The sequence below is a fragment of the Mytilus galloprovincialis genome, chromosome 6, assembly GCF_965363235.1.
Source record: "Mytilus galloprovincialis chromosome 6, xbMytGall1.hap1.1, whole genome shotgun sequence".
NCBI classification, from domain to species: Eukaryota; Metazoa; Mollusca; class Bivalvia; order Mytilida; family Mytilidae; genus Mytilus; species Mytilus galloprovincialis.
This window is the reverse complement of record NC_134843.1, coordinates 97961367-97987141: the sequence shown is the minus strand read 5'-3', so window position 1 is coordinate 97987141 and position 25775 is coordinate 97961367. Positions and strand designations below refer to the sequence as shown.

General features: G+C 32.6%; 1 protein-coding gene across 1 annotated transcript in view; it reads right to left on the bottom strand.

The window, feature by feature from the left end:
* The window catches only part of LOC143081088 (E3 ubiquitin-protein ligase rnf213-alpha-like), a 105332-nt gene that overhangs the window by 69976 nt on the left and 9581 nt on the right, over nt 1-25775 (bottom strand). The window contains exons 9-21 of the mRNA XM_076257324.1: nt 25096-25567; nt 22070-22147; nt 21400-21506; nt 18695-18836; nt 15019-15211; nt 14258-14489; nt 13516-13671; nt 12737-13011; nt 7832-8000; nt 7386-7516; nt 6723-6920; nt 4620-4742; nt 4134-4254 (exon numbers count right to left, since the gene is read on the bottom strand). Coding sequence (XP_076113439.1) covers nt 4134-4254; nt 4620-4742; nt 6723-6920; nt 7386-7516; nt 7832-8000; nt 12737-13011; nt 13516-13671; nt 14258-14489; nt 15019-15211; nt 18695-18836; nt 21400-21506; nt 22070-22147; nt 25096-25567 — 2397 coding nt within the window. The remainder of the gene's footprint in view (nt 1-4133; nt 4255-4619; nt 4743-6722; nt 6921-7385; nt 7517-7831; nt 8001-12736; nt 13012-13515; nt 13672-14257; nt 14490-15018; nt 15212-18694; nt 18837-21399; nt 21507-22069; nt 22148-25095; nt 25568-25775) is intronic.

The window sequence follows — 25775 nt, the reverse complement described above, 5'->3', positions numbered from 1 at the left end:
CTTTGTCATTTGATTGCTGTCTTATTAACGTATAACCTACATTTCCAACAGTTTTGTATAGCTAAAACGGCTGTTGTGTATAGAATAATTGTCTTTCTTTCCCTAAATAATATGCTTAAAAGAAGATGGACCGAGGAGAGATGTGCACAGGCACTTGTTTCGATCTATCAATGGGAAGGTCGACAATTCATATATATATATTACATATTGATAGTCCACCTTCCCATTGATAGAAACAGGTGCATGACTGTGGCAATGTCCCTAAATAAAAAAATATATAAAGTAAACAGAAAAAAATGCTTCACTTTTCAATCTTTAACTTCCCCTCCCCCTTCCAAATTTTTTTCCTACTGTATTAATTTTTTTAAGACATGTCGCATCTACACAAAGTCTTATTGGTCTGCAGCTTACCCCTCCCCCTATTAGTTTTGGTATATATGATCTACATTAAATTCGATCCAAACTTGAATAGTCACTAGAAAGGCATACAGTAACATATCTAAATAGTTGCAATAAATTCCATTAACCACGAAACTAATTACAGTCAGATATTTATTTCGATATTCTAATTAAAATACATTTCTTTTTTGGCCGAAATAACAAAAAAAATAATTATTATCTGGTTTGACTGTGAAACACTGATTTCAGATTTATATTATATACATAACTTTAAAAATGAATCAAAAATGGGGATAAAACATCCTTCTTTAAACGTTTTATCGATTACCACTGTGCCTGTAGTGATATAATTATAAATAGATTTCAGAACGCGGACGTGATAGAAAGCCTATTTATTAAATTGTTTAAAAAGACGTACGCCGGTAGGAAATAAGATGAGTAAACAATGATTAATACCTTAGATTTACATTAAGTAAGTTGCTTGCATATACAAATTAACAAACGAAGAAAGACTATAAGTGTAGTTCTATAATATTGAAGATTCTTCTTCGTCTTCTAACATTTGAGGCATCTTGACCAAGAATAAAGAACGCTGCAGCCATGTTAGATGGATTAATTCATTTTCGTAGAAAAACTACGATGGAGTTACGACTGGGTATAGCTGTAGTAAGTTACGCCAGGATTTACGCATTATTTACGATCATCTTAAAGGGAAAATTCACGATTTTTTACTTATGGTTTAAATATGTTCATTATGACATAATATATATATTCACAAAGTTTTATCGCTATATGTGCAGTAATAAAGGAGAAATTCAATAATTAATGAAAAAATATCAACTACTTCCTGTAGGTCGTGACGTTTTCTCCTGATTTTTGCATGCCGGGATTTAAAATACAATCATTAAAAGTCTTGGTTTTTAATCATATTTTAACGTAATCGTAAGCGCGCCGATGACTTATGCTTTATCTAATAACCATCCGATAATAAGAAGATAAAACGCACAGACGTTCAATTGTACTCATTCGTGAGATAAATTATCTATGTTAAACGTATATATTCGAATTATATTTGTAGACAACACAAAAAGTTATAAATTTATTTTTAATAAATGCATTTTCGGACTGATAAGGTGAACAAATTAAAGTACAATAATCTGTAAAGACAATATGTTGGTGTACTATTATTGACCTTTTACTATCTCTGCTATGGCTAGGTTTATACGATGTGTGTATTCACGGTTCTGTGGCAATACTCGTAGATGGCTTGTTGAAAGGTAAATTGTTATTTGCACTTCAGTATTTAACCACGCCTCTAGGGCACACCTTGCCAGGTGTGACTGTCTATTCGGATCAGTGGTAGCATTTAATACACACATTAAAAATACATATTCAAGTTGGTGACAAATAAAAATTGGTCGCCGTGGAATTATCTAATTATATTTGGTGCTATTATTTATTTGAATTCAAATAAGTTAATTTACTAAGAAATACACAATTTTCGGTTAAAGACGGGAAACTTAATTCATATGTCAGAATGAAATGATATACAAGTCTTGTCCTTGATTTATGTCTCATAAAAAAGGGGGACTTAGAAATTAGAAATAGCTTTACTAAATCATTTTTATTTGTCTTTATTAGGCGAAAAAATGTACGAGAACACTTACATTTAGACTTTTGAAAGCCATGTATTAATTAATATATGAAACTATCTGAAGATAACTCTACCGAAGCGGAATATAATATGTACGAATAAAGAAAAAAATATTTTTGTAATGGAATCGAAAAATTACGAATAGATATTCTTTTCAAGTGTGATAAACGTCAACCAAGTTTATTCATAATGGGGAACGTCCTTATTAAAATCTGAGACAACTATAATAATCGTCGTCTCCCAATATACTTAAATAACTATTTGATCAACGATGTTTAAAATTAAAAGACAACGAATTTAATGTTATCTTTCCCTATTTCTGAATGTTATTATAAGTCTGTTCAACTTGCAAGAATACCCCTAAAGCGGACAAATATCCGACAAGCAGTTTATTCTTTAAATTGCTGTCATTGAATATCAAGAAAGAAAATAAATCCCGAAATTGATACTCAATAGCTTTCCTAGAAAATATTCACATTCCTTGGGGATTATAAGTGTACGTCCAGTTGCATATATTTTACATGAATGTTGGAACAATTGTGATGATGACGAATTTCGTCCTTTATTCGAGAACAATTTAATTGATATATAAATCTGTGAGTTTACTATGTTCTTAACTTCGATGAACCAAAGCAAGTTATAAATTGACCTGTATTTAAATCAAATTGTTTCTTTTTTTTCTTCTTCTTCTTTTGGTATACAATAGTCTATCGAATTCGTTGATTACATACTGTTGGCATACATGGACTAGTCTATTTACAAAACTTTTACCACAATTTACACAAAAAGGTATGTTTCTTTCTTATGTTCAATGTATACATGTATACATATTTTAAATTGCGCTACTGACTATAGTTCCGTAACTTTCTACCAGGCGTATGTATACACGAATCGTCGACAAGTGCGCACATTTTTTTAGATCAATAATTCTGGTATGTTCCAATCTGTCCTAAACTATTGACAACGAGTATATATTACATTTTCCCAAATTAACCCTTGGAAAAATATGTAAATAGATTTGTATTTCTTCAATTATTTTTTTTTGTATTATTTTTTTTTTATAAATAATATTCTTTACACCAGAAATGTTATTTATAAACAAGCGTATGAGTTCAGTAATGACTAGTATATTATATCACTTTCGGACACGCAAGACAAACATGTATATTATACATGCACCTGATAGTTCAAAATGGAAAGTTATAAGTAACGGTCGTGTACACTGATCAATACCTACAGAAGTGAAACGATGCATGAACTTGCAAGCCAGTCGGACAGGAAATCGATTGAATACCTGGACGTGTCACCTTACACCCCTTCCAATACCTTTGGGAGTAATACCTTTAGCCATGCTGGTGATCAGATAAGGGAAGATCCGAATTTATTTAAATAAAGTTTATTACTTGAAAGAATTATGAACGAATTAGATTTTCGAAAACAATTTCCACGGAACACTTATTTATCATTTTATGATTTGAACTTTGACTTTTTAACTAATTACAATATTATCAGTTTAAAAATAACAGACTATATGGTTATTTAAAAATATAAGACCATTTTCCGTATCAAGTTAGTCAGTCAGATAAAACAACCGTACGATTGACAAGATATCGACACGCAATTACGACTACATCGTTTACTGTAGTTTTGTTCCTTTGTGGTTTATTGACATATCGGGATTTTTCATCGGAGAAGGTGACAAGATGGCGGAGAGTAGAGAACTGATACTCAAAATTTAAAATCGATGGTGATCTCTTATTTAGCGGAATAAAACTTTAATATCTATAAATTTGAGCATTTTTATACAGAATGGACATAATATCAATTTTTGATTTTTTTGCGAAGTTTCCCTTTAACTTACGACGGCTTTGTGAAACGGCTGTAAATCCTACGATTTATTTACGATGGACTTACGATGACACGTAGGCTTACGAAGGCTTTGTGAAACGGTACCCTGATGTTTTTGGAAGTGGCTACATAAAATGCTGACTCAGAGCATTTGAAGTGACCATGTAATATGCTGACTTAGCACATGAACTGGGCGAGTTTTTGTCAACTGTTCAAGGGACCTTACTCTTACCTTCATAAGAATCATATTTTCCACTTTAACACCAGGAGGTTGCTGAAGGGCACACATAAACTTGATAAGACGAGTTTTGCCACATCCTGTTTCTCCCATAATGATAACTGGTATATGACATCTGTAGTGTACAAAATAATACAGTGACAGTAAAACAGAATAAAATTGCTTAGCATCCAGAGGCTAAAAATTCATGCATGTTCAAGACCAGTTTAATCAAGAAAATGTGCATCTGACAAAGTGCTCTTATCATACTTTCACATTTACATATTCAGTTAACCATGAAATATGGGTTGAAAGACTTAAAACCCTAAAATGGTCTTCACTTGAATCATTTAATTATTATAATTTTTTTTCGTTGGAATGAGAGAAGATCTTTGTAAGGATATTCATGTTTCTTTTTAACTTATAACATGAACTTTAAGCGATCTTGCAATATAAGAATTATCAAAAAGAAAAACTTTTGATATATAACCCAATATTTACTTGAATCTCATATAGATAGCCAGTATTTTTTTCACATTATCTGTGGTCAGTTCGTACGTCTCATCAGGGTCGTGTGGTGTATCTAATCCCATAACATTACATAGCTTAGTAATTTGTTCAGATCTACAAAAACAGAAAATAACAAGAATGTGTCCAAAGTACACGGATGCCCCACTCACACTATCATTTTCCATGTTCAATGGAGCATGAAATTGGATAAAAAATATAATTAGGCATTAAAATTAGAAAGATAATATCATAGGGAACATGTGTACTAAGTTTCAAGTTGATTGGACTTCAACTTCATCAAAAACTACCTTGACCAAAAACTTTAACCTGAAACATGCACTTTCATTTTCTATGTTCAGTGGACCGTGAAATTGGGGTCAAAAGTTTAATTTGGCTTTAAAATTAGAAAGATCATATCATAAGGAACATGTGTACTAAGTTTCAAGTTGATTGGACTTCAACTTCATCAAAAACTACCTTGACCAAAAACTTTAACCTGAAACATGCACTTTCATTTTCTATGTTCAGTGGACCGTGAAATTGGGGTCAAAAGTTTAATTTGGCTTTAAAATTAGAAAGATCATATCATAAGGAACATGTGTACTAAGTTTCAAGTTGATTGGACTTCAACTTCATCAAAAACTACCTTGACCAAAAACTTTAACCTGAAACATGCACTTTCATTTTCTATGTTCAGTGGACCGTGAAATTGGGGTCAAAAGTTTAATTTGGCTTTAAAATTAGAAAGATCATATCATAGGGAACATGTGTACCAAGTTTGAAGTCGATTGGACTTCAACTTCATCAAAAACTACCTCGACCAAAAACTTTAACCTGAAGCGGGACAGACGGACGAACGGACGAACGAACGGACGAACGGACGCACAGACCAGAAAACATAATGCCCCTATGTGGGGCATAAAAAGAAATATATATAAAATATAACTTCAAACTATCAATTCAATATAAAGTAGAAGGAATGTACAAATTCAGAATACATAACAAAGAGAATAATTAATACATGGCAAAATCCCTATCATATGCCGTATCATCCCGAGATTCCAATATCAGCCTGAGGGATGATATTGGTCAAGGGTGATACAGCATTTGATACGGATTTGCCATGTTTTATACTCTTTATCCTATATTTCAACAGGAGAGTATATATGAACTAATTTCTGATTCCTAGCAACTAGGTTACCTTCAGTTCTACTTTTGTCTTGTTTTAAAAGCTTCAAAATTACTGCTCAACTACTCATTCAAAGCACCTGGGTTACCTTACAATTTGAAACTAGAGGCTCTCAAGAGCCTGTGTCACTCACCTTGGTCTATGTGCAGATTAAACAATGGACACAGATAAATTCATGACAAAATTGTGTTTTAGTGATTGTGATGAGTTTGTAGATCTTACATTACTGAAATTCTTGTTGCTACAATTATCACTTTCAATAATGAACTTGGCCCAGTTATTACAGTGGAAATTTCAGGGCAAATAGATCTTTACCTGATAAACAATTTTACCCCATGTCAGATTTGCTCTTAATGCTTTGGTTTCAGAGTTATAAGCCAAAATCTACATTTTACCCCTATGTTCTATTTTTAGCCATGGCGGCCATCATGGTTAGTTGGCAGGGTCACACCACACAATTTTAAACTAGATACCCCAATGATGATTGTGGCCATGTTTGGTTTATTTGGTCCAGTAGTTTCAGAGAAGATTTTGTAAAAGTTAACAACGCCCGACGACGCTGGATGCAAAGTGATGAGAAAAGCACACTTGGCCCTTCGGGCTGTGTGAGCTAAAAATGAGTAGGGTGAGATAAAGGGTATGATAAAGGATGTGCATCAAAGTTGTGCAATATGGATTAAACAGCAAGTTATTTATCAGATATCCAAACTACTGTATTAACTACTAAATATATGATAAATGTACATATAGCATATTCTTTGTAAATTTCTTTCAAACAGTAAATATTTATAAAAATTACCGAGCTGAAGTTAAAACTGAAAGAAATTTCTGTTTAAAAAAATATATAAATAATTTTCTTTCATTTTTTCTAAATGTTTGAAAATATTCTAAAAAGTAAAACTCACCTTTTAAGGGCATCAAAGTTTTCTGCCAGGTTGACCTTGTTTCTTTGAAGTGCATCAAATAAATTTGTTTGCATTATTCCTTTTTCTAAGACTGTCCCTGTCTGTAAATCAACTAAGTTTCCTGTTCTTTTCTCTATGTTAAATCCAAGGAATGTCATACTGTGGTGGTCTGGGTTGAAGAACAAGTATGGATGTGGACTGGATAAAAATAAGAAAATAAGACTTAATGAAAGAATTTTGTATTAACAAAACATAGAATGTCTTCTTTTTTTGTATGGAAAAAATGAATAATTGCTCAATATAATTGCTTCTTTAAGTAAACATCACCAAACCATCTATGTTTGTCAGAGTTAGGCTATTTTCAAATATGTTCTTCTTCTTCTATATGTATATAATTCCAATTATGGAACACCTCCACAACGGATATTATCCAGACAGGAGTTAATTAAAACGTATATTGTATGCACTAAAAGTTTTCCACAAATAACATAAAAAATTTAGATTCGCTGTACACGGATAAAATCTAAACTAGTTTAAGTGTTCTCAATACTGATTGGTTGATTTTTGTCTTACTAAATTGGTTAAAGCATTCTTGATTTGGGGTGAACAGAAAGTAAGACTGATGATCGTTTTTACAATGATATTTCACAGCTTTTTAAATACCTAGTTTCCCAAGTTCGCCTCATCTTGTATTGTTGAACAACATCATCATCCCCCTCCTCAGGACTTATTTCTCTCTTTAACATCTGTATTGGTGACTCCTCACTTACTTCTAATGATCTTGTGGAGAAATCCTTTAAAATCAAGACAATTAAAATGATACATTCTAAACTAATAAAAATATGACCTGCATTTTAACTTGGTAATAAATATTGAAAAGTTATTTAAACAATTAAATCACATCAGTCTGTCAATTGATAATAAATAAACAAATAAAGGAATTCAATTCTTTAAATAAAATGCTTCGCCAAGCTCAGCCTGATATGACCGCAGAGTTCAAACTGTGAACAGTTAGGACATAAATGCAATATTCAAGTTTGATACTATTTGATTTTGGATTGTGATCAATTTGTTTTATTTCTAGATCTACTGTCCATCAGATGGCTTACCCTAGACATCTGTATCAAAAATCTGAGAACAAATTTAGAAAATCCTGGTAAATCCTCCATTGCTGCTAGACCACAGAAAGCTGACACCTCAAAGTCTTGTAACTGTTTGTTCAGGAAGCTGACAAAATGGTACAACTCTGACCAAGATGGATCTTGTATACCACAGTGACTGAAAGAAAGTAATATATCTATTTCATTACAAAATTATGTAAAACGCTTATCATAAATTGATTTGACTTAAAATGTATAATAGTCTGACTATTTTACTTTTGGTGTAGTTGGGTTGAGATCAAATTGACCCAAATCCTTCATTATCTGTTGTTCATAACAATATCTGCTTTCTTGAAAATAAATGTTAAACAATGAAATTAATAAAATTTTGTTACACTCCAATTAGGAGATAACTGTATTGTATTCGCGTTAGCATAGACAGTAAACGGATATTTGCGACCATCAAATCCCCAATTGATGCCATCAGAGATTAAAATACAATATTGTTATCTCCATTCTATTGAAACTGACAGAAAACAACGTTAAAACATGTATTTAATGTCTCTCATATGCTGTTTGCGCTTGCACTTACGTCCCATAGCATCAACTGTCAATTGATGACATGTAAATAAGTGATGTTATCCAATCAAAATGAATGTTGCAAACGTTGTTGCATTAGAATTACTATTTTAGAGCAACGACAACAAATCATAAGGTCATACAATTGAAAACGGCCACTTTATCTATGTTGAATCAGCTATTCTTATTTGTTACCCTTTTACATGTAATAAAGGGGATTGTTTGGGAGTACGATTTCTTCAAGCATTCTGAGAGTATAGACGTATTTACACTTGTATGCGTCCGCCATTTCGTAGAATCACACAGGTTCCCGTAAACTTTGACATAACATTTAAAAAAATTTGACGTCACAATAAATCAAAGCGCTGTAAGCACTGTAGGCAGTTAACCAAAAACCAAGGCAAGTCAGGAGACTGTAATTCAGTGGTTGTCGTTTGTTTATGTGTTACATATTTGTTTTTGTTCATTTTTTTACTTAAATAAGGCCATTAGTTTTCTCGTTTGAATTGTTTTACATTTTCTTATCAGGGCCTTTTATAGCTGACTATACAGTATGGGCTTTGCTCATTGTTGAAGGCCGTACAGTGACCTATAGTTGTTAATGTTTGTGTCATTTTGATCTTTTGTGAATAGTTGTCTCATTGGCAATCATACTACATCTTCTATTTTATATAAACATAATTATGAAAACTGTGGCAATGTTGCTTCAACTTTTTTCAAGATTTAAAAAAACAAACATTAAAGTCATAAGAAACCTCAAATCAAAAATAAATAATGCATATGTTTTTTGTAACTCAATGGATAGTTTTAATTGTAAAACTTATGTACATATACTTTTTTCTGAAGAAAAATCTTTAATTTATTCATATTTAGAAGAAGTTTACTTTATTTGAATTGCTTCCTTCCAGCAAGCAATTCCCCCGATATATTTTCCGTATGCAAGGTGACCTCAGTGTGACCAATCTCGTAAAAATCCGGTGACCACAATACGCATGGATGTCCTTAAAATAAACTATTATCTGAATTTACATGTTAAACACATGCTCAAATTCGATGCTTTTTTGTTTATTTTTCGTCAATTGTTGACAAACAGACCTGTGACAATCGTTAAACTTCGGCTTCAAAACACGAACTTTAATTACCTGCCATATTTTCACAACAACACTGACCGATTGAAAAAAAAATGACGATTATACGAAATTTACACAAAAAAAATGATAAATTCGAGCACAGAAGACTAAGTTTATGATGTTTGTATGCATTGGTTTAAGAATTGGAAGAACATTATTTTTCACCGGTCACTCGTTTCTTATGACTTTAAACATTCATATATAATTGTACATTTATGTTCATTTAATGAATTATTCATTAAGGCAAATAAACATATTTTATCAAGGTTTTCAATAGCAATGCACATGACCATGAATGGTCATGAGTCCCACATGACCCAGCAGTGGTACAAATTTGCAATGATTGCAGTTCTTCTAGTTGATCCTAATTGTTGGTATTAGTTGACTGTTAGTAGTTTAAGTTGACTTTAGTACGAGCTTGTAAAAGTATGAATGGACTTGCTTCCCTGGAAAGAAAACTGAGTTTGTGTTGTACAGTACAAAAGTTATGAGACACAAATCAGACAAATGTTTACTACTACAGGAATCAATGGTGAGGTCTGACTGACCTGTCCATTGTAAATGTAAATGACTCCCACCTTCACCCCAAGTCCATGGTGTCTAATTAGTTTGGAATAAAATGACAGGTGTTAGGGTCTAGCAAAGTGATATGCATATGTGTCGCCTATGAGATTGACCTTGTATGTCATTCAATCTTTTTTGAAATGACAAACAGGAATGAATATGGTTTATAGGCGTTGGTATCTCAATCTTTTACAAGTTCTCAAAACACACACAAGAGGGTGTGGGGTGACCCTAGGGACTACCCCATTTTTTCATTTGATTTTTTATTTTGTCCCATATATGAATATATATGGTTTATGGGTGGGGATCTCGGCCGTTATCAAGTTTTCAAACAGGAGGGGTGCGGGACCCCAGTGACTTCTGCTATATTTCATTTGATTAGTTATATTGTCCAATACATGAGTATATATGTTTGAGGGGTGGGGATCTCATCTGTTTCTAAGTTATCAAACAGGAGTGGGTAGGGTGACCCTAAGAACTCTCCCTATATTTCATTTGATTAGTTCTCATACATGAATATATATGGTTTAATTTAAAGGTGAGGACCTGGTTTGTTTCCAATTTCTCAATCAGGTGACTGCAGGGACTCCCCCTATATTTCATTTAATTTAGAGTTGGTGATCCCATGGCCAACTGTTTCAAAGTTCTTCAACATGAGTGGTAGGGTGACAACAGGGACTTCTCCTATATTTCATTTGATTTGTTATATAGTCTTATACATGAGTATATATGGTTAAGGGGTGATGATCTCGAATGTTTCCAAGTTCTCAAACAGGAGGGTGTACAGTGACCATAGGGACCCCCTTATAATTCATTTGATTTGTAATACTGTCCCATACATAAACATATATATTGTTTAAGATTGTGGATCTCGACCATTATAAATTCTCAAACAGAAAGGGGTAGAGTGGCCCCACGAACTCCACCTATATTTCATATGATTTGTTATATTGTCCTATACATGAATATATATGGTTTAGGGGTAGGGATCTTGACCGTTACCAAGTTTTGGTCATTTTTGTCTCTTGTGGACAGTTGTCTCATTGGCAGTCATACCACATCTTTTTTTATATAAGAAATGTCCAGCTATTTTTACTGACCTATCAAAATTGAGAAGAAAAAAATACCCCTTGAAATTGCAGTAATATGTTTAACTTGAAAAGCATTTAACATTCATTACCAACATTTATCACTGATAAAAAAAAATATGCTGTTACCAGGAACATATATATTGTTAGATAAACTGTTCCCAGTTGTCACAATGTATTGGATTTTCACATTAAAATTGGTGTACAAAATATTTTCTGCTTTTTCTTTCTTTTACATATGTCTTTTGGTTTTAAATTCTAGTGTTTATATTTATTTACCATGCATAGTTGTATTTTGTCACCTGTCTGGTTTTTTTTAGTTGATAGCCAAATCCGGGATTACCCTAATATCCGCTTCCGGAATCGGGTCCGATATTGTAATCTCGCGGCAGCCATTTTGGTTTCAATGTTGTTTTTGACAGATAGTGAGATACGATTTTACTCGGATTTACACATTACTTATCGGCGATTTTATGTATAAAGCTAGCGGTTTAACAAATTGAACATCGCTGTCATGATTAGTAATGATGAAAATAAGTTTAAGATCGTTTATTAGGAAACTTTGGTAAAAATGTTTGCAAAGTTATTTTTTTATTTTCTATCAAGGTCCGTCGGGCATGTCGTGCGTAGCCAGTAACCAAGTAGAAAGTCCGACTGCAAAAGTGTAAGGTAGCAGACTTCGGACCACCGATAATTTGAACCCCTAGGGCCTGCGTCCAAATTGGAAAGATACGAAAATTTGTCTTCTTTTAAATTCAAAATTGCCGCCAACAGCGTGATCAGTTGAACTTAAATACCTAGTTGACTACGTATTGACGACAAACAATATTCCTACGACTTTTGCCATTTGTGAAATCTTAACTACTTGTCTTTGGAGATTTTCGGCGATTAGATATTTCATACATTTGTTCTTTGACATCTTAGCCAAAAGCTCAGGGGATAATAAACTACATAAGGATTCCTAATGTGCTCTACTTCCTATGTGCAACTTCAAAACTTTTGGGAAAATCGACGATCATTTAAGGTTTTTTTGGTCATAATTTTTGTAATCCAGAATGAAAAGTATAAAAAAACTGTCCAATAAGTTACAAATAATATAGTAGCCAGCTAGATGATAACAATGGCACGTGTTTTAGCATTTATTGGGTAGCACACAAGTCCAGGGTGCTCGCATAAGGCAGCTTAACTGCCTAAAAAGTGATTGTTGCTTGACGTCAAAGGGTTATTCAGAGAAGATCTAAGGTCATTTGGAGACAAAATTCTGCTAAATACCAAAAGTGTAAATATGTTTATTGCATGGCAATACATAATCCCACTAACCGTTAAAAATTAATTGTACTGGAACAAAATGTTAACTTGATCTATAATTTGTAATGGTGTAAACTTTGTAACAAACATCAAGTCAATATCTTTTAAAAGCGACACAAAAAATTTAAAATCTCTGATTAAATAAGTGAATTTTCATAGTCCAAGGCACAAAATCATCAGACCAAAACAAAAAGTGTACAATAAATTTGTGCATGCTCTATATGAACTCAAGTACTATATTGTACCTGATTAATACTGTTAAGCAGTTTCTCTCATCTCCTTCAACCTTGTCAGGGTCCACACCATCAAGTTTCTGGTTGTTATCTAGTCTCTTTAGGTACTGGTATGGTCTTTGGAATGTGGCACTTTGAAATTCAATGTTATCAAAGAGTCTATCATGGGTGGTATGGTCCTTAGGTATCCTAGTATTATTGAGTATATCCAGACTATCTTGAGGAGATCTACAGGTTACATACGGTAGAATGTCCAAGCAATGATGTAAACATTTCAGCTTTCCTACCTGTATGAAATTTAAATGAATCGTTATCATACATCGTTCTTATATTAGTATCTGAACTGCAGTCAGTTTAAAATTTGTGAAATCGTAAAAATAAAAAAATCATGTACAAGAATTAGGAGATAACTGTATTGTATTTTAAGCTCTGACCAGCTTGAATTGTTGACTGGATGGTCCCATTTAAGTTTACTGGTGACACGTTAGCGAAGCCAGTAAACGGGTACAAAATGTATTTGCAACCGTTAAATCAGCAATTGATGCCATCAGAGCTTTACAGGCAATATTGTAATCTCTGTTCTAATGAAACTGACAGAAAACTATGTCAAATCATACATTTAAAATATGCCATACATTTTCTGCACTTGCACCTACCTTTTCAAAGCATCATTTGGGAATTGATGCCATGGAAATTGAGAACATTATCCAATCAAAATGAACATTACAAACAATGTTGCCTAAGAATGTTTATTTATTGTAACATGTTTTCAAATCGTAATAAATTTGCACCTCTTTGACTTTTGCATCTGTGTCCCTAGCCAACAGAGGCATAGACTCAATGATGTAGTAGTCCAACTCAGATCTCCTCCATATATATCCAGAACTATGGCCTATACAACCTAGTATCAACAATTGAAAGAGAAAAGCATCTACTCCCTCCTGGACCTGCAAATAAATCCAAAAAAAATGTATATAACAAGTATAAATCGGCTGTTTACATACTTAGTAAAAGAACAGAGTTCTAATGTACCCCGCTTTGCATTTATTTTATATTTCCATTTCAAAAAAGTTGATTATCCGCGATTATAAAACTTGTCTGAAATATAACTGATAGCAAGTTATAGTATTAGTTTTATAAAAATTTGGCAAGAATTGTACCTTTGAGAGGACTAACAAAGCCATTTTCCATAAATTTAATATTTCCAAGGGACATAACTCTTTTTAAAAAATATATATCTTTCACCATTTTAGAACTTGTTTGGGATATTACTGATATTAACCTATAGTATAAGTTTAATAAAATTTTGAAAGAACTGTACCTGTGAGAGCACTTACGAGGCCATTTTCCACAAATTTAATATTTCTAAGGGCCTTTTATTGTTGACTATGCAATATGAGCTTTGCTCTTTGTTTAAGGCTGTAAGGTGACAGTCACCTATAGTTGTTAACTTCTATGTCATTTGCAAGTTGTCTCATTAGCTATCATTCCAAATCTTCTTATTTTTACACCTGAGCATAATAGAGATATTACCTCATGTGAAATATCTATATGAAATATTCTTGGTCTATAATCTTGTGGGGGTGAAATTTCATCTTTGAAGATGTCCATAATTTCATCGTTGTTTAATGTCTTTTCATGAAGTGGAATGGTGATACTGTTTTCCATGTTAGAAATTTGTTGCTGTAAACTCTCTACCATTCTTGTCTTGTATAATGTCTTCCCAATACCAGCTCTCCATGACTTTACAACCCGGACACTACATCTAAATGAAGCATAAGGAATAAAATATGAAGATATTTTTCTGTTATTGATGTTATTTGGTGTCTGATTGATTAAAGAATACGCAATATGTAAATACAGAATTAATATATAAACTTTTTATTTTCATACTTATCACAGAAAATGTACAATATATGCAAGTTATGATAGCAAATTTACAAAATATTTTGAAAAGTGTTTTCAACTCTACCATTAATAGCCCTTGGTTTAATAATTTTCCTAAAAATTATCAACTTTGTTATATATTTATATATATGTGTAATTCAGTTTGATATGTTTTACAAAATTGTACAAGTGATGTGAAACACCTTTTTGTTTTATTCTCTCTTTTATTAAATGTCGTCAACCTAAGACTTGAGCTTGAGCTAGTCCCAAGCTATAACTTATAATTAAAACGAGGCGATATCGTTACAACTTCCAGTCAAGAAATTTTATACATTTTGTACTGAATATTCCAGTACTGCTGGAATAAAAACAGTTTGCACATCTCTTTATTTCAAATTTGACATTACCGTTCATAATCTACGACAGATGCTGGTCTTGTGGTGTTCTCCTCATGGACCTTTAATTTTGCGAGCAGGTACTTCCTTATAGTAGATACCTCTGTGTTTAAAGGGCTCTTGTGATATTTGTCTAGGGCTGCTACTATTCTAGATTTGTATTCATTTTCACTACTGCAAATAACTACAAGTCGGTACTGTATGTCTTGAAAAAAAAATAAAGATTAGCCTATATATTTTCTATGAAATCAAGTTTATTTTTCAACACAGTACTTCCAGTAGGTTTTGAATTCATAAAAGGAGTAAGTTTGGTAAGGGCCATATTTGACCCAATTATAAAGTTCAATGTTATAAGACAAAAGATGTTTCAAGATGACTTAAAGACTTGTGAGAAAGTTATATAGAACTATTTTTGTCAAAGTTTAATTCTAACATGTTGATTTTTACATCCCAAAAAGGACAAAATATGAGATTTTGGTAAAATTTGACAAAATCGGTTGAATTTCAACCATATTTAAGACCAGGAAACATAGAGTGCAGGCATCGACAAACTAAATATTTAAATAAGACATGTGAAATATCTTTAAAAACATTATTTTAAAAGATCTCTGTTGTCGAGGTATGCGCTCTGTTTCCTGTCCAATAATCTATTGACATTAGGCCATTTTTATTGATTTTTTCGTGGAAAATAAATATGAATACAACTTGTGACGTCATCATAAAACGTAGGAACGTAAATTTTCAACGAAATGGCTTATTTCCTATCTAGTCATTGTATTATATCAGTGAAAATACACCTACTTCATGTAATTGCAGTGATTCCGAATATATTTATGGACCCATTTCCCATGTTATAACAGGAGATCTTAACATCGTTCAAGACCAAGAGTTAAAATCATTCCTCAGTAAAGGACCTAAATATCGTCCCCCGTCAATTATTAATTGGAATGAGTGTTGTAATATCATCCACGACTCACTCCATATATACTGTATGAAATGGATAAAACGGGAAAAAGCTGACAAAAAATCTTTGGACTCTTTTTTTAATTCAGTAATGAAGATAAATGATATACTTATTCAACATTTTAAAGAACATTTTACTATAAACAATAACCACAATAAACCTATTTCTCGTATCAAACATAAACTAAAAGAACTAGCCAAGGAATTTGTTTTTGTCCCGGCCGATAAAGCTGCTAATAATATTATTATTGTTTGACGTAAATTTTACATTGAGGTTCTGAAAAAGGAAATCACCAATTCACCAACATTCCAACTGACTCCATTTTCAGAAAAAGAAATCTGTAACAAACATAAACTTTTAGCCACCGCTTTACAAGCAGAGCCAAATACAATGAAAGTCCCAACTATGTATTGGCTTCCGAAGCTACACAAAACCCCTTACAAATATAGATTTATTTCGTCTTCAAGCCATTGTTCAACTACTAAATTGTCTATTCTTCTTACCAGCACACTTGGTACAATTAAATAACCTGATAATAAATTGTTCAAATAAGGCCTTCGAAAATAGTAGAATAAATTACTTTTGGAGTGTCAAGAACTCGTTGGAAGTACTTGATAAATTGCATGCTTATATTGGTGATTTTGAATCTGTTCAAAGTTTTGATTTTTCTACCCTGTATACCACATTGCCTCACATTCTCATTAAGAAAAAATTCACACACCTAATTAAATGGGCATTCAAAAAATCAGAATGTGAATATATATGTTCAAACTCTTTTAGGTCATTTTTTAGTAGCAATAAACAAAAATAAACAAAGTTAATTGGACATGCTTTGATACTATATATGCCCTTGAATTTTTACTAGATAACATTTTTGTTCGCTTTGGGGATTCCGTATATCGTCTAACTGTGAACCACTTATTGCGGACCTGTTTTTGTATTGTTATGAGTTACAATTTATGACAAAAATAAGCAAAGACCCATCGAAACAACATCTGATAAACAAATTTAATAATACTTTTAGATATTTGGATGATATTTTGGCTCTCAATAATGACGACTTCAGTATGTATATTAATGAAATTTATCCTGTTGAACTTACTTTAAATAAAGCTAATACTAACAATGACCACTGCCCTTTTCTCGATCTTGATATCTATATCACTAATGGAAAGCTGAATACTAAAATTTATGATAAAAGGGATGATTTTTCATTTCCTATCGTTAATTATCCGTTTTTAGATGGTGACGTTCCCTTGTCACCATCTTACGGTGTTTATATATCTCAACTTGTACGATTCGCTCGTGTATGTAATAATGTTTTAGATTTTAATGAGAGAAATTTATGTATTACTGAAAAATTATTACACCAGGGTTTTCGATATCACAAACTAGTCAAAACATTTACTAAATTTTATCATCGGTATAAAGACATCATTCGTAAATATAGCTCAACATGCAGACTTCTAATACGTTCAGGTATTTCACATCCAATTTTTTATGGAAATATTCTTTATAAAGCACAAAGGTGTCAGTATTCACCTCAGAAACTTACAAAACCTTTGAATAGACTTATTAAGAAGGGATATAATTACGATACTGTTGTCAAGTCATTAAAGATTGCATATTTTGGCGTTAATATTGAGTCACTGATAAGGTCTTTGCATCGGAACTAAACACATTTATTCTAAAAGCAGTTGTTGGCATGACACAGGTTATGTTCTTCTCATATATGTTATGATGGTGTGATACTAAACCCCTAACGGGAAGGATTGTGCCTGATGTTCATATGATGAAATCATAATCTTTTAGTCAGTTTAATTGAAGTCTGGAGCTGGTATGTCAGTTAACTGCTAGTAGTCTGTTGTTATTTATGTATTATTGTCATTTTGTTTATTTTCTTTGGTTACATCTTCTGACATCAGACTCGGACTTCTCTTGAACTGAATTTTAATGTGCGTATTGTTATGCGTTTACTTTTCTACATTGGTTAGAGGTATAGGGGGAGGGTTGAGATCTCACAAACATGTTTAACCCCGCCGCATTTGTGCGCCTGTCCCAAGTCAGGAGCCTCTGGCCTTTGTTAGTCTTGTATTATTTTAATTTTAGTTTCTTGTGTACAATTTGGAAATTAGTATGGCGTTCATTATCACTGGACTAGTATATATTTGTTTAGGGGCCAGCTGAAGGACGCCTCCGGGTGCGGGAATTTCTCGCTACATTGAAGACCTGTTGGTGACCCTCTGCTGTTGTTTTTTATTTGGTCGGGTTGTTGTCTCTTCGACACATTCCCCATTTCTATTCTCAATTTTATTAGCTATAATTTCTTGTGATATTGGTCAATAAATCCCAAATTGAAATTTAATCGTAAACAGGGGGCTATTTTATGACCTTGCCGAACCTACTCCTTTCTTATCTTTCATTGAATGACTGACTGATTTATCTCATTTGATTCTGTAGCAAGCTTTCATTTTCTATGAAACCAACCCAAGATATATGAAATCAACCTTGCTTTGCTCTCTAATAAATGAACACTATAAACCTAACAACTAAGAAAAAACTTTAACATGAAACAGAATATTTCAGACAGATAAATGTACAGAAAATAAAGCATAATACCCTGCCAACAATAAATTTTTTTTTACAGTATATTTTAATTATAATTACTTACATTCACTTACCAAAATGAACAAATAATAATAAAAGGTTAATGAAGAAAATTACCTCTTTTTTTAGCATTTTGCATGTGTCTTTCCAAAGATTTCTCTCCTTTATCACTGACATCATAGTCTAGCAGATCTGCATTGACAAGGCAGTAGATTTTACTGTTGTCTGCAAATAAAGCTCTTCTCCAGAATGTTTCAAGCTGAAAAAGGTGCAAATTTAATGTTTTGTATTTGATGTAAAAATAAATGTCACTACATGTCTATTGTTTACTATCATTACTACTTCAAACAAACTAGAGGCTCTAAAGAGCCTTAGTTGCTTATCTTGGTTTATGTGCATATCATAAACAAAGGATACAGACGGATTCATGACAAAATTGTGTTTTGGTGATGGCGATGTGTTTGTAGATCTTACTTTACTGAACATTCTTGCTGCTTACAATTATCTCTATCTGTAATGAACTTGGCCCAGTAGTTAAAATATTTTGTAAAAATTTATGAAAATTGTTAAAAAATGACTATAAAGGACAATACCTCCCGAAGGGGTTAATTGACCATTTTGATCATGTTGATTTATTTGTAGGTCTTACTTTGTTGTACATTATTGCTGTTTACAGTGTATCTATAATAATATTCAAGATAATAACCAAAAGCTGGAAAATTTTCTTATAATCACCCATTCAGGGGCAGCTGTAGGATTTAATAATGTCCCCCATGAAAAAATGTCCGCTGGACACATTTTCATAGTAAATACTGTCCATGGACAATATTTACTTATTTAAATGTGTCCTGGACACAATTTCCTATGAAAATATGTCCTCAGGTATGAAAAAGTGTCCATGGACATGGACATAATTAACAACCATAATATTGTCCAGGGGGACATTTTTTCACAGGACATTGTGTCCGCCAGGGCATTTTTTGATATGATTAAAGTATTAAATGATATTCATTGCCTTGTTATTACTGAACGCATTTTAACTTTTAATTGCGACCTTTAATTGTTACTTTGACATAGAGTTGTCTCATTGTCACTCATATCATCCTTATCTTCATATCTATATCTTTTAATATAATATATACATGTATAATTCAAACTCAAATAAGTAACGAACAGATGCTGTCAGTATTATTTTCCTTGGGGGACACAAGGATTTGTAAAGTGATACAACTCCTTAGGGACACAATTTCTTAACATTCACTACAAAAATGTGTTCTGTAGATGGACCATTTTTTATAACTGTTGCTCTAAAATGCTGTCCACTTAGGAGACAATATTTCATGGCAATGGACATTATTATTTATTTTCAATTGCCTTCTTCTCTGACAATAAATATATAGTAAAGATCTTCAGATTTAAACTTCCTTCTTATTGTTATTCTTTCATTGTCATTTAATTATTTGCTGGAAAATTCTTAGAACTTAAATTTCTCTATATTCATGCACTTCCATCCATTATTTGTTTGTTTACATTTGTATATTATTCAATTTCTCATCAGTCCTTCACATTTTAATTAAAATTCAAGTATAATAAAACTTTTTAATGACCTTTGTATTACTTCCCTTGGAGGACACCATTTAATAGCAACTATTATGAAAATTTGTCCTGTGGGTGGACACTATTTCATATCTTTCACTGTAAAAATCTGTCCATTTGAGGGACACTATTCCATCGTAATGGACATTATTAAATACCAAAATTCTATGAAAAACTGTCCTCATGGACACTTTTTTACAGGACACTATCATGTCTTACACAGCAACCCAAAATCGGGTTGCCTTATTGGTCAGGGCACATAGACCTTGACCTAATGAACAAATTTATACAGCCAGATTTGCTCTAAATGCTTTGGTTTCTAAGATATGAGCCAAAAACTGCTTTTTACCCCATGTACTATTTTTAGCCATGTCAGTCATCTTGGTTCACAGGCAGGGTCATCAGACACATTTTTAAAACTAGATACCCTAATTATAATTGTGATCAAGTTTGGTAAAATTTGTCCTAGTAGTTTCAGAGAAGAAGATTTTTGTAAAAGATTACAAAAATTTACGAAAAATTGTTAAAAATTGACTAAAGGGCAATAACTCCTGAAGGAGTCAACTGACAATTTTGGTCATGTTGACTTTTATGTAGATCTTACTTTGATGAACATTATTGCTGTTTACAGTTTATCTCTATCTATAATAATATTCAAGATAATAACCAAAAACAGCAAAATTTCCTTAAAATTACCAATTAAGGGGCAGCCACCTAACAACAGTCTGATTTATCTGAAAATTTCAGGGCAGATAGATTTTGACCTGATAAACAATTTTACCCCATGTCAGATTTGCTCTAAATGCTTTGGTTTCAGAGAGATATAAGCCAAACTCTACATTTTACCCTAATGTTCTATTTTTAGCCATGGTGGCCATCTTGGTCAGTGGACACATTTTTTAAACTAGATACCCTAATGATGATTGTGGCCAAGTTTGGTTTAATTTGGCCCAGTTGTTTCAGAGGACAGACGACGGACGAAAAGTGATGAGAAAACCTCACTTGGACCTTCGGGCTAGGTGAGCTAAAAAGCAAAGGTCTGTCAATGTTAAGCATCATCTAACATTCCATCTTTGTAAGATAAGTATACAGCAATGATACTTTCGTAATCTGACAAACATTGATTGTAAGTTATAAAGATTTTTTCATATTTACCAGTTAATTGTCAACCACTAGCTTTCAATAAGACATGGACATAACCTCAAATTAAAGAGATGTCTACTTACCATATCCAATGTAGTATGCGGTGTACACAAGAGAACCTCATCTGATTGTGGTAAAGGTCTATCCACTTCATGGCTGTATATTGACAATACTGTGTTGTAGATTTCACCTAAAATACAATGTCATGTATTTGATAGGATCTGCACTTCCTATATCTAAAACAAGAATGTGTCCATAGTACACGGATGCCCCATCCACACTATCATCTTCTATGTTCAGTGGACCATGAAAAAGGAGTAAAAACTCTAATTTGGCAATAAAATAAGAAACATCAAATCAAAGGGAACATGTGTACTTAGTTTCAAGTTGATTGGACTTCAACTTCATCAAAAACTGCCTCGGCCAAAATGAACAGACTGGCGGACAGACGAAGAGACAAACCAAAGCAAAAACCACAAAACATAATGCCCATAAATGGTGCGTAAAAATTGTAAATGCATTTGACAATTTTACATATAATTGGCATTGATTTAAAATCTAATGTGTTTTTTTTTAAACTCTGATACATGAAAATATTAGGAAACTAATATTACATGAAAAACCTATCATCTCACTTCAAAACTTGATAGACTTTGGATTAAATGCCAAAACATTAAATTAAGTTTACAAATTGCACCTAAAATATATCTAAGAGTATTTATATTCTGCAATCTGAAAAATTGAAACACTTACTTTGTGGACAAATTATAAGGTTAGGTTCTGAAGAAGCAAAACATGGCAACAATGTTCTTTCTACAATGAATGTTGTTTCTGGAAAATAAACAATAAAACATTGTTGGTTATCTTAAAGAATAAAACATGTAATCATCAAACTAGAATTATAAGTGCGGGTGAAGCTCACAAAATGATACCCCATAAAAATCATGTACTGTCAACTTTGCACAAGGGACATTGAACCTTAGTTTCTTTAAAAATAATGTATAAATGTTTAAGCATGAAATTATAAAGATTCTGATTATTTTAAAAAGTTGTTACGTGGTACTCAATACTACTCATTAGTATATTTGTGGTACATTTACATCATCGTCATTAATTACCAATTTAACAGTAATCATTTTTGAATTGATTGTCAACTCCCTTTTTAATTATCTAAAGTTTACCTTGCTCAGCAAGTCTGTTTAAAATCATGCCTAGATGTTCCACACTAAGATAGTCAGAAACACTAGATGAAACGGACATCAGAAAATTCTTCCATAGTTCCTCCAGAGTTTTGATAAGTTTCTCTACAGCATTCTCTCTGTAAAGAAAATATCAACTTTATTAATATATGTATTATGACAGTGTATTACTGGTTTTCTGTTATTAACAAGTGAAACTGCGAGCTACTGCTCACTGATGATACCCCCGCCGCAAGTGGATAATACTAATAGTGTAAAAATATGCAAGTGTTCGGTAAACAGGAAGTTGTCGAGTGATGAATCTGAAAACGCATCACAAGGTATAGCTGACTTATATAAATCCTGAAACCAAATTTCAGAAATCCTTGTATTGTAGTTCCTGAGAAAAATGTGACGCAAATATTCAACTTGGCTATCATGTGTAAAATCATACAAGTGTTCGGTTAACAGGCAGTTGTCGAGTGATCAATCTGAAAACGCATCACACGGTATAGCTGACTTAGATAAACCCTGAAACCAAATTTCAGAAATCCTTGTATTGTAGTTCCTGAGAAAAATGCGACAAAAATATTCATGGGATGGACGGACTGACGGAAGGACAGACAGAGGTAAAACAGTATACCCCCCCTTTTTTTTAAAGCGGGGGTATAATGAGCCAACAGCTAATAGGAACATATTTTGAATACTTTATATTATTGTGTGCTGAAAGAGTTTTGTGTTGGAAAAGGTCAATGAAACTGGAGCATCAGACCCTCATTTACATTTGCACATAACTGATATAATAATGTATTGAGCTTTACACAGAAATGATTGAAACATAAAGAAAGAGTTACGATGACAAAGTCAGTGTTGGACAGGGTAAAAAAGGCATAGATGAAAAGGGCATAATTCTGAAAAAACTTAATCCTCTCATTTAGATGTTTGTGCATATCACAATAAATATATTTTTTCAAGTTTGAAGCAAATACGAGGATTAAAAAGTAGGTCTGGGATCTGTTAAAATTATTCCTGTGAATTCCCAAACTTTGCTTACAGGGAAAATATTAATATCTTTTCAGAGATTTTTTGTTCTGCAAATAGTTCCTTTGGAACAGATATAATTAAATACCTAGTGACACCACCCAGGTCATAGCTGAGGGGGGAAATATCCCTCCTTGAAGGTTTCAGAGGTAAGCAGGTATGGGAAACAGATATAGTTTAATACCTAGTGGCACTACCCAGGTCATGAACAAGACCTTTTGTTACAGAAGCTAATGATTGATCTGTCTTTATCCATCCTGTAAACACTTTCTCTCTCTCAGCATCATCTATAGTTTGTTCTTCTGGCTTGAAATCATCTTCATTGGTCATACACCAAACTAATCCTAAATCAAAATAAAGAAAATGATAAAAGAAATTATTGATAAAACATAATGACATGAAAGATTTTCAAAAACTGAAAGAAAAACAACTGAAAATGAAATACTGTGGATTCATGACATATATTTTTGTAAATTTCAATTTTCATGGATTTTGTGGGGGTAAAATGTTCAAAGAAATCTTTTTCTCTACTATTGCAACTGTATCGTTATACAAAACTGTTAACTTTTATCATGCATTTTCCCGTATTCTCTTATTCACAATGAGTATGTAATAGGTAAAATAAGTAAGTTGTTATATGTGTTTAATGTAAGATGCTAAACAAATGAAGCTGTAGAAAATTTTATGGTTTACAATTTGAATCATGGACATTTAAACAAGAGTGCACACGCTGAAATGTCTCGCCTTCTTTATTAATCATTGATATTATGTTGATAGTCCTAAGTATAAAGCTTTATTACAACTCTCACATAAACTAAACATTAACCAAGATAACTAAATAAAGACCAATGAGGTCAAGGTCAGATGAACCATGCCAGGCAGACATATACAGCTAACAATGCTTCCATACAACAATTATAGTTGACCTATTACTTATAGTTTAAGAAAAATAGACCAAAACATAAAAACTTAACACTGATCAATGAACCGCGAAAAGGAGGTCAAGGTCAAATAAAACCTGCGCCACTGACATATAGATCATAAAATATTTCTATACACCAAATATAGTTGACCTATGGCTTATAGTATTAGATAAAGAGACCAAAACTCAAAAACTTAACTTTGACCACTGAACCATGAAAATGAGGTCAAGGTCAGATGACATTTGCCCGCTAGACATGTACACCTTACAATCATTCCATACAACAAATATAGTAGACCTATTGCATAAAGTATGAGAAAAACAGACCAAAACACAAAAACTTAACTATAACTACTGAACCATGAAAATGAGGTCAAGGTCAGATGACACCTGCCAGTTGGACATGTACACCTTACAGTCCTTCCATACACCGAATATACCAGCCCTATTGCTTATAGTATCTGAGATATGGACTTGACCACCAAAACTTAACCTTGTTCACTGATCCATGAAATTAGGTCGAGGTCAAGTGAAAACTGTCTGACGGGCATGAGGACCTTGCAAGGTACGCACATACCAAATATAATTATCTTATTACTTATAATAAGAGAGAATTCAATATTACAAAAAATCTGAACTTTTTTCCTTGATATTTTCAATATCGGCCTTAGCTGCAGTCATGGCTTTCACCAAGTCTTCTTTAGTACACCCTTGTTTCACGGCAGATAACAATGGATAAATTAGAGCTGATGGTTCTTTGTCAGACCCCACTTTCACAAGTTCTTGCTGTAATATCACCATTTGGTCAATTGTGAAGTTGTTCAAGCAGTAATATTTGTCCCTTGTTTGGTCAATATACTCCAGCCATTTGTTATGACACTGCTCCAGATATCTAGCAAGCCTTGGAATAATATCACTGACATCTTTATTTGCTTCGTCTACTCTCCCTTTTAATGTCTGTCTATCTCCTTCGACACCAAAGTTTATAAAAGCACATGCTATGCATTCTCTGTCACATAAGAACTTCACATTCCAATGTGAAAACAACACACATCCCTCAGTTACAAGCTTGGAATAAAATCTTCCAAGTCTCTCAACTGAATCTAGAATCTAAAAATATGATCAATTTATATATACCGGTAGATTAAGATATAAAAACTTTGCTTGCAGATTGAAGGATACTTTAAATAGATATTTATGATATGAAATAAACTAATTGAAGTGGGTTTTTATTTTCCGGTTAATAAGAATTGCTGTTTTGACATTTTAAAAAAAAGATTCTGTATTTTTATTTTTTGTGCAAACAACAGGACTATGT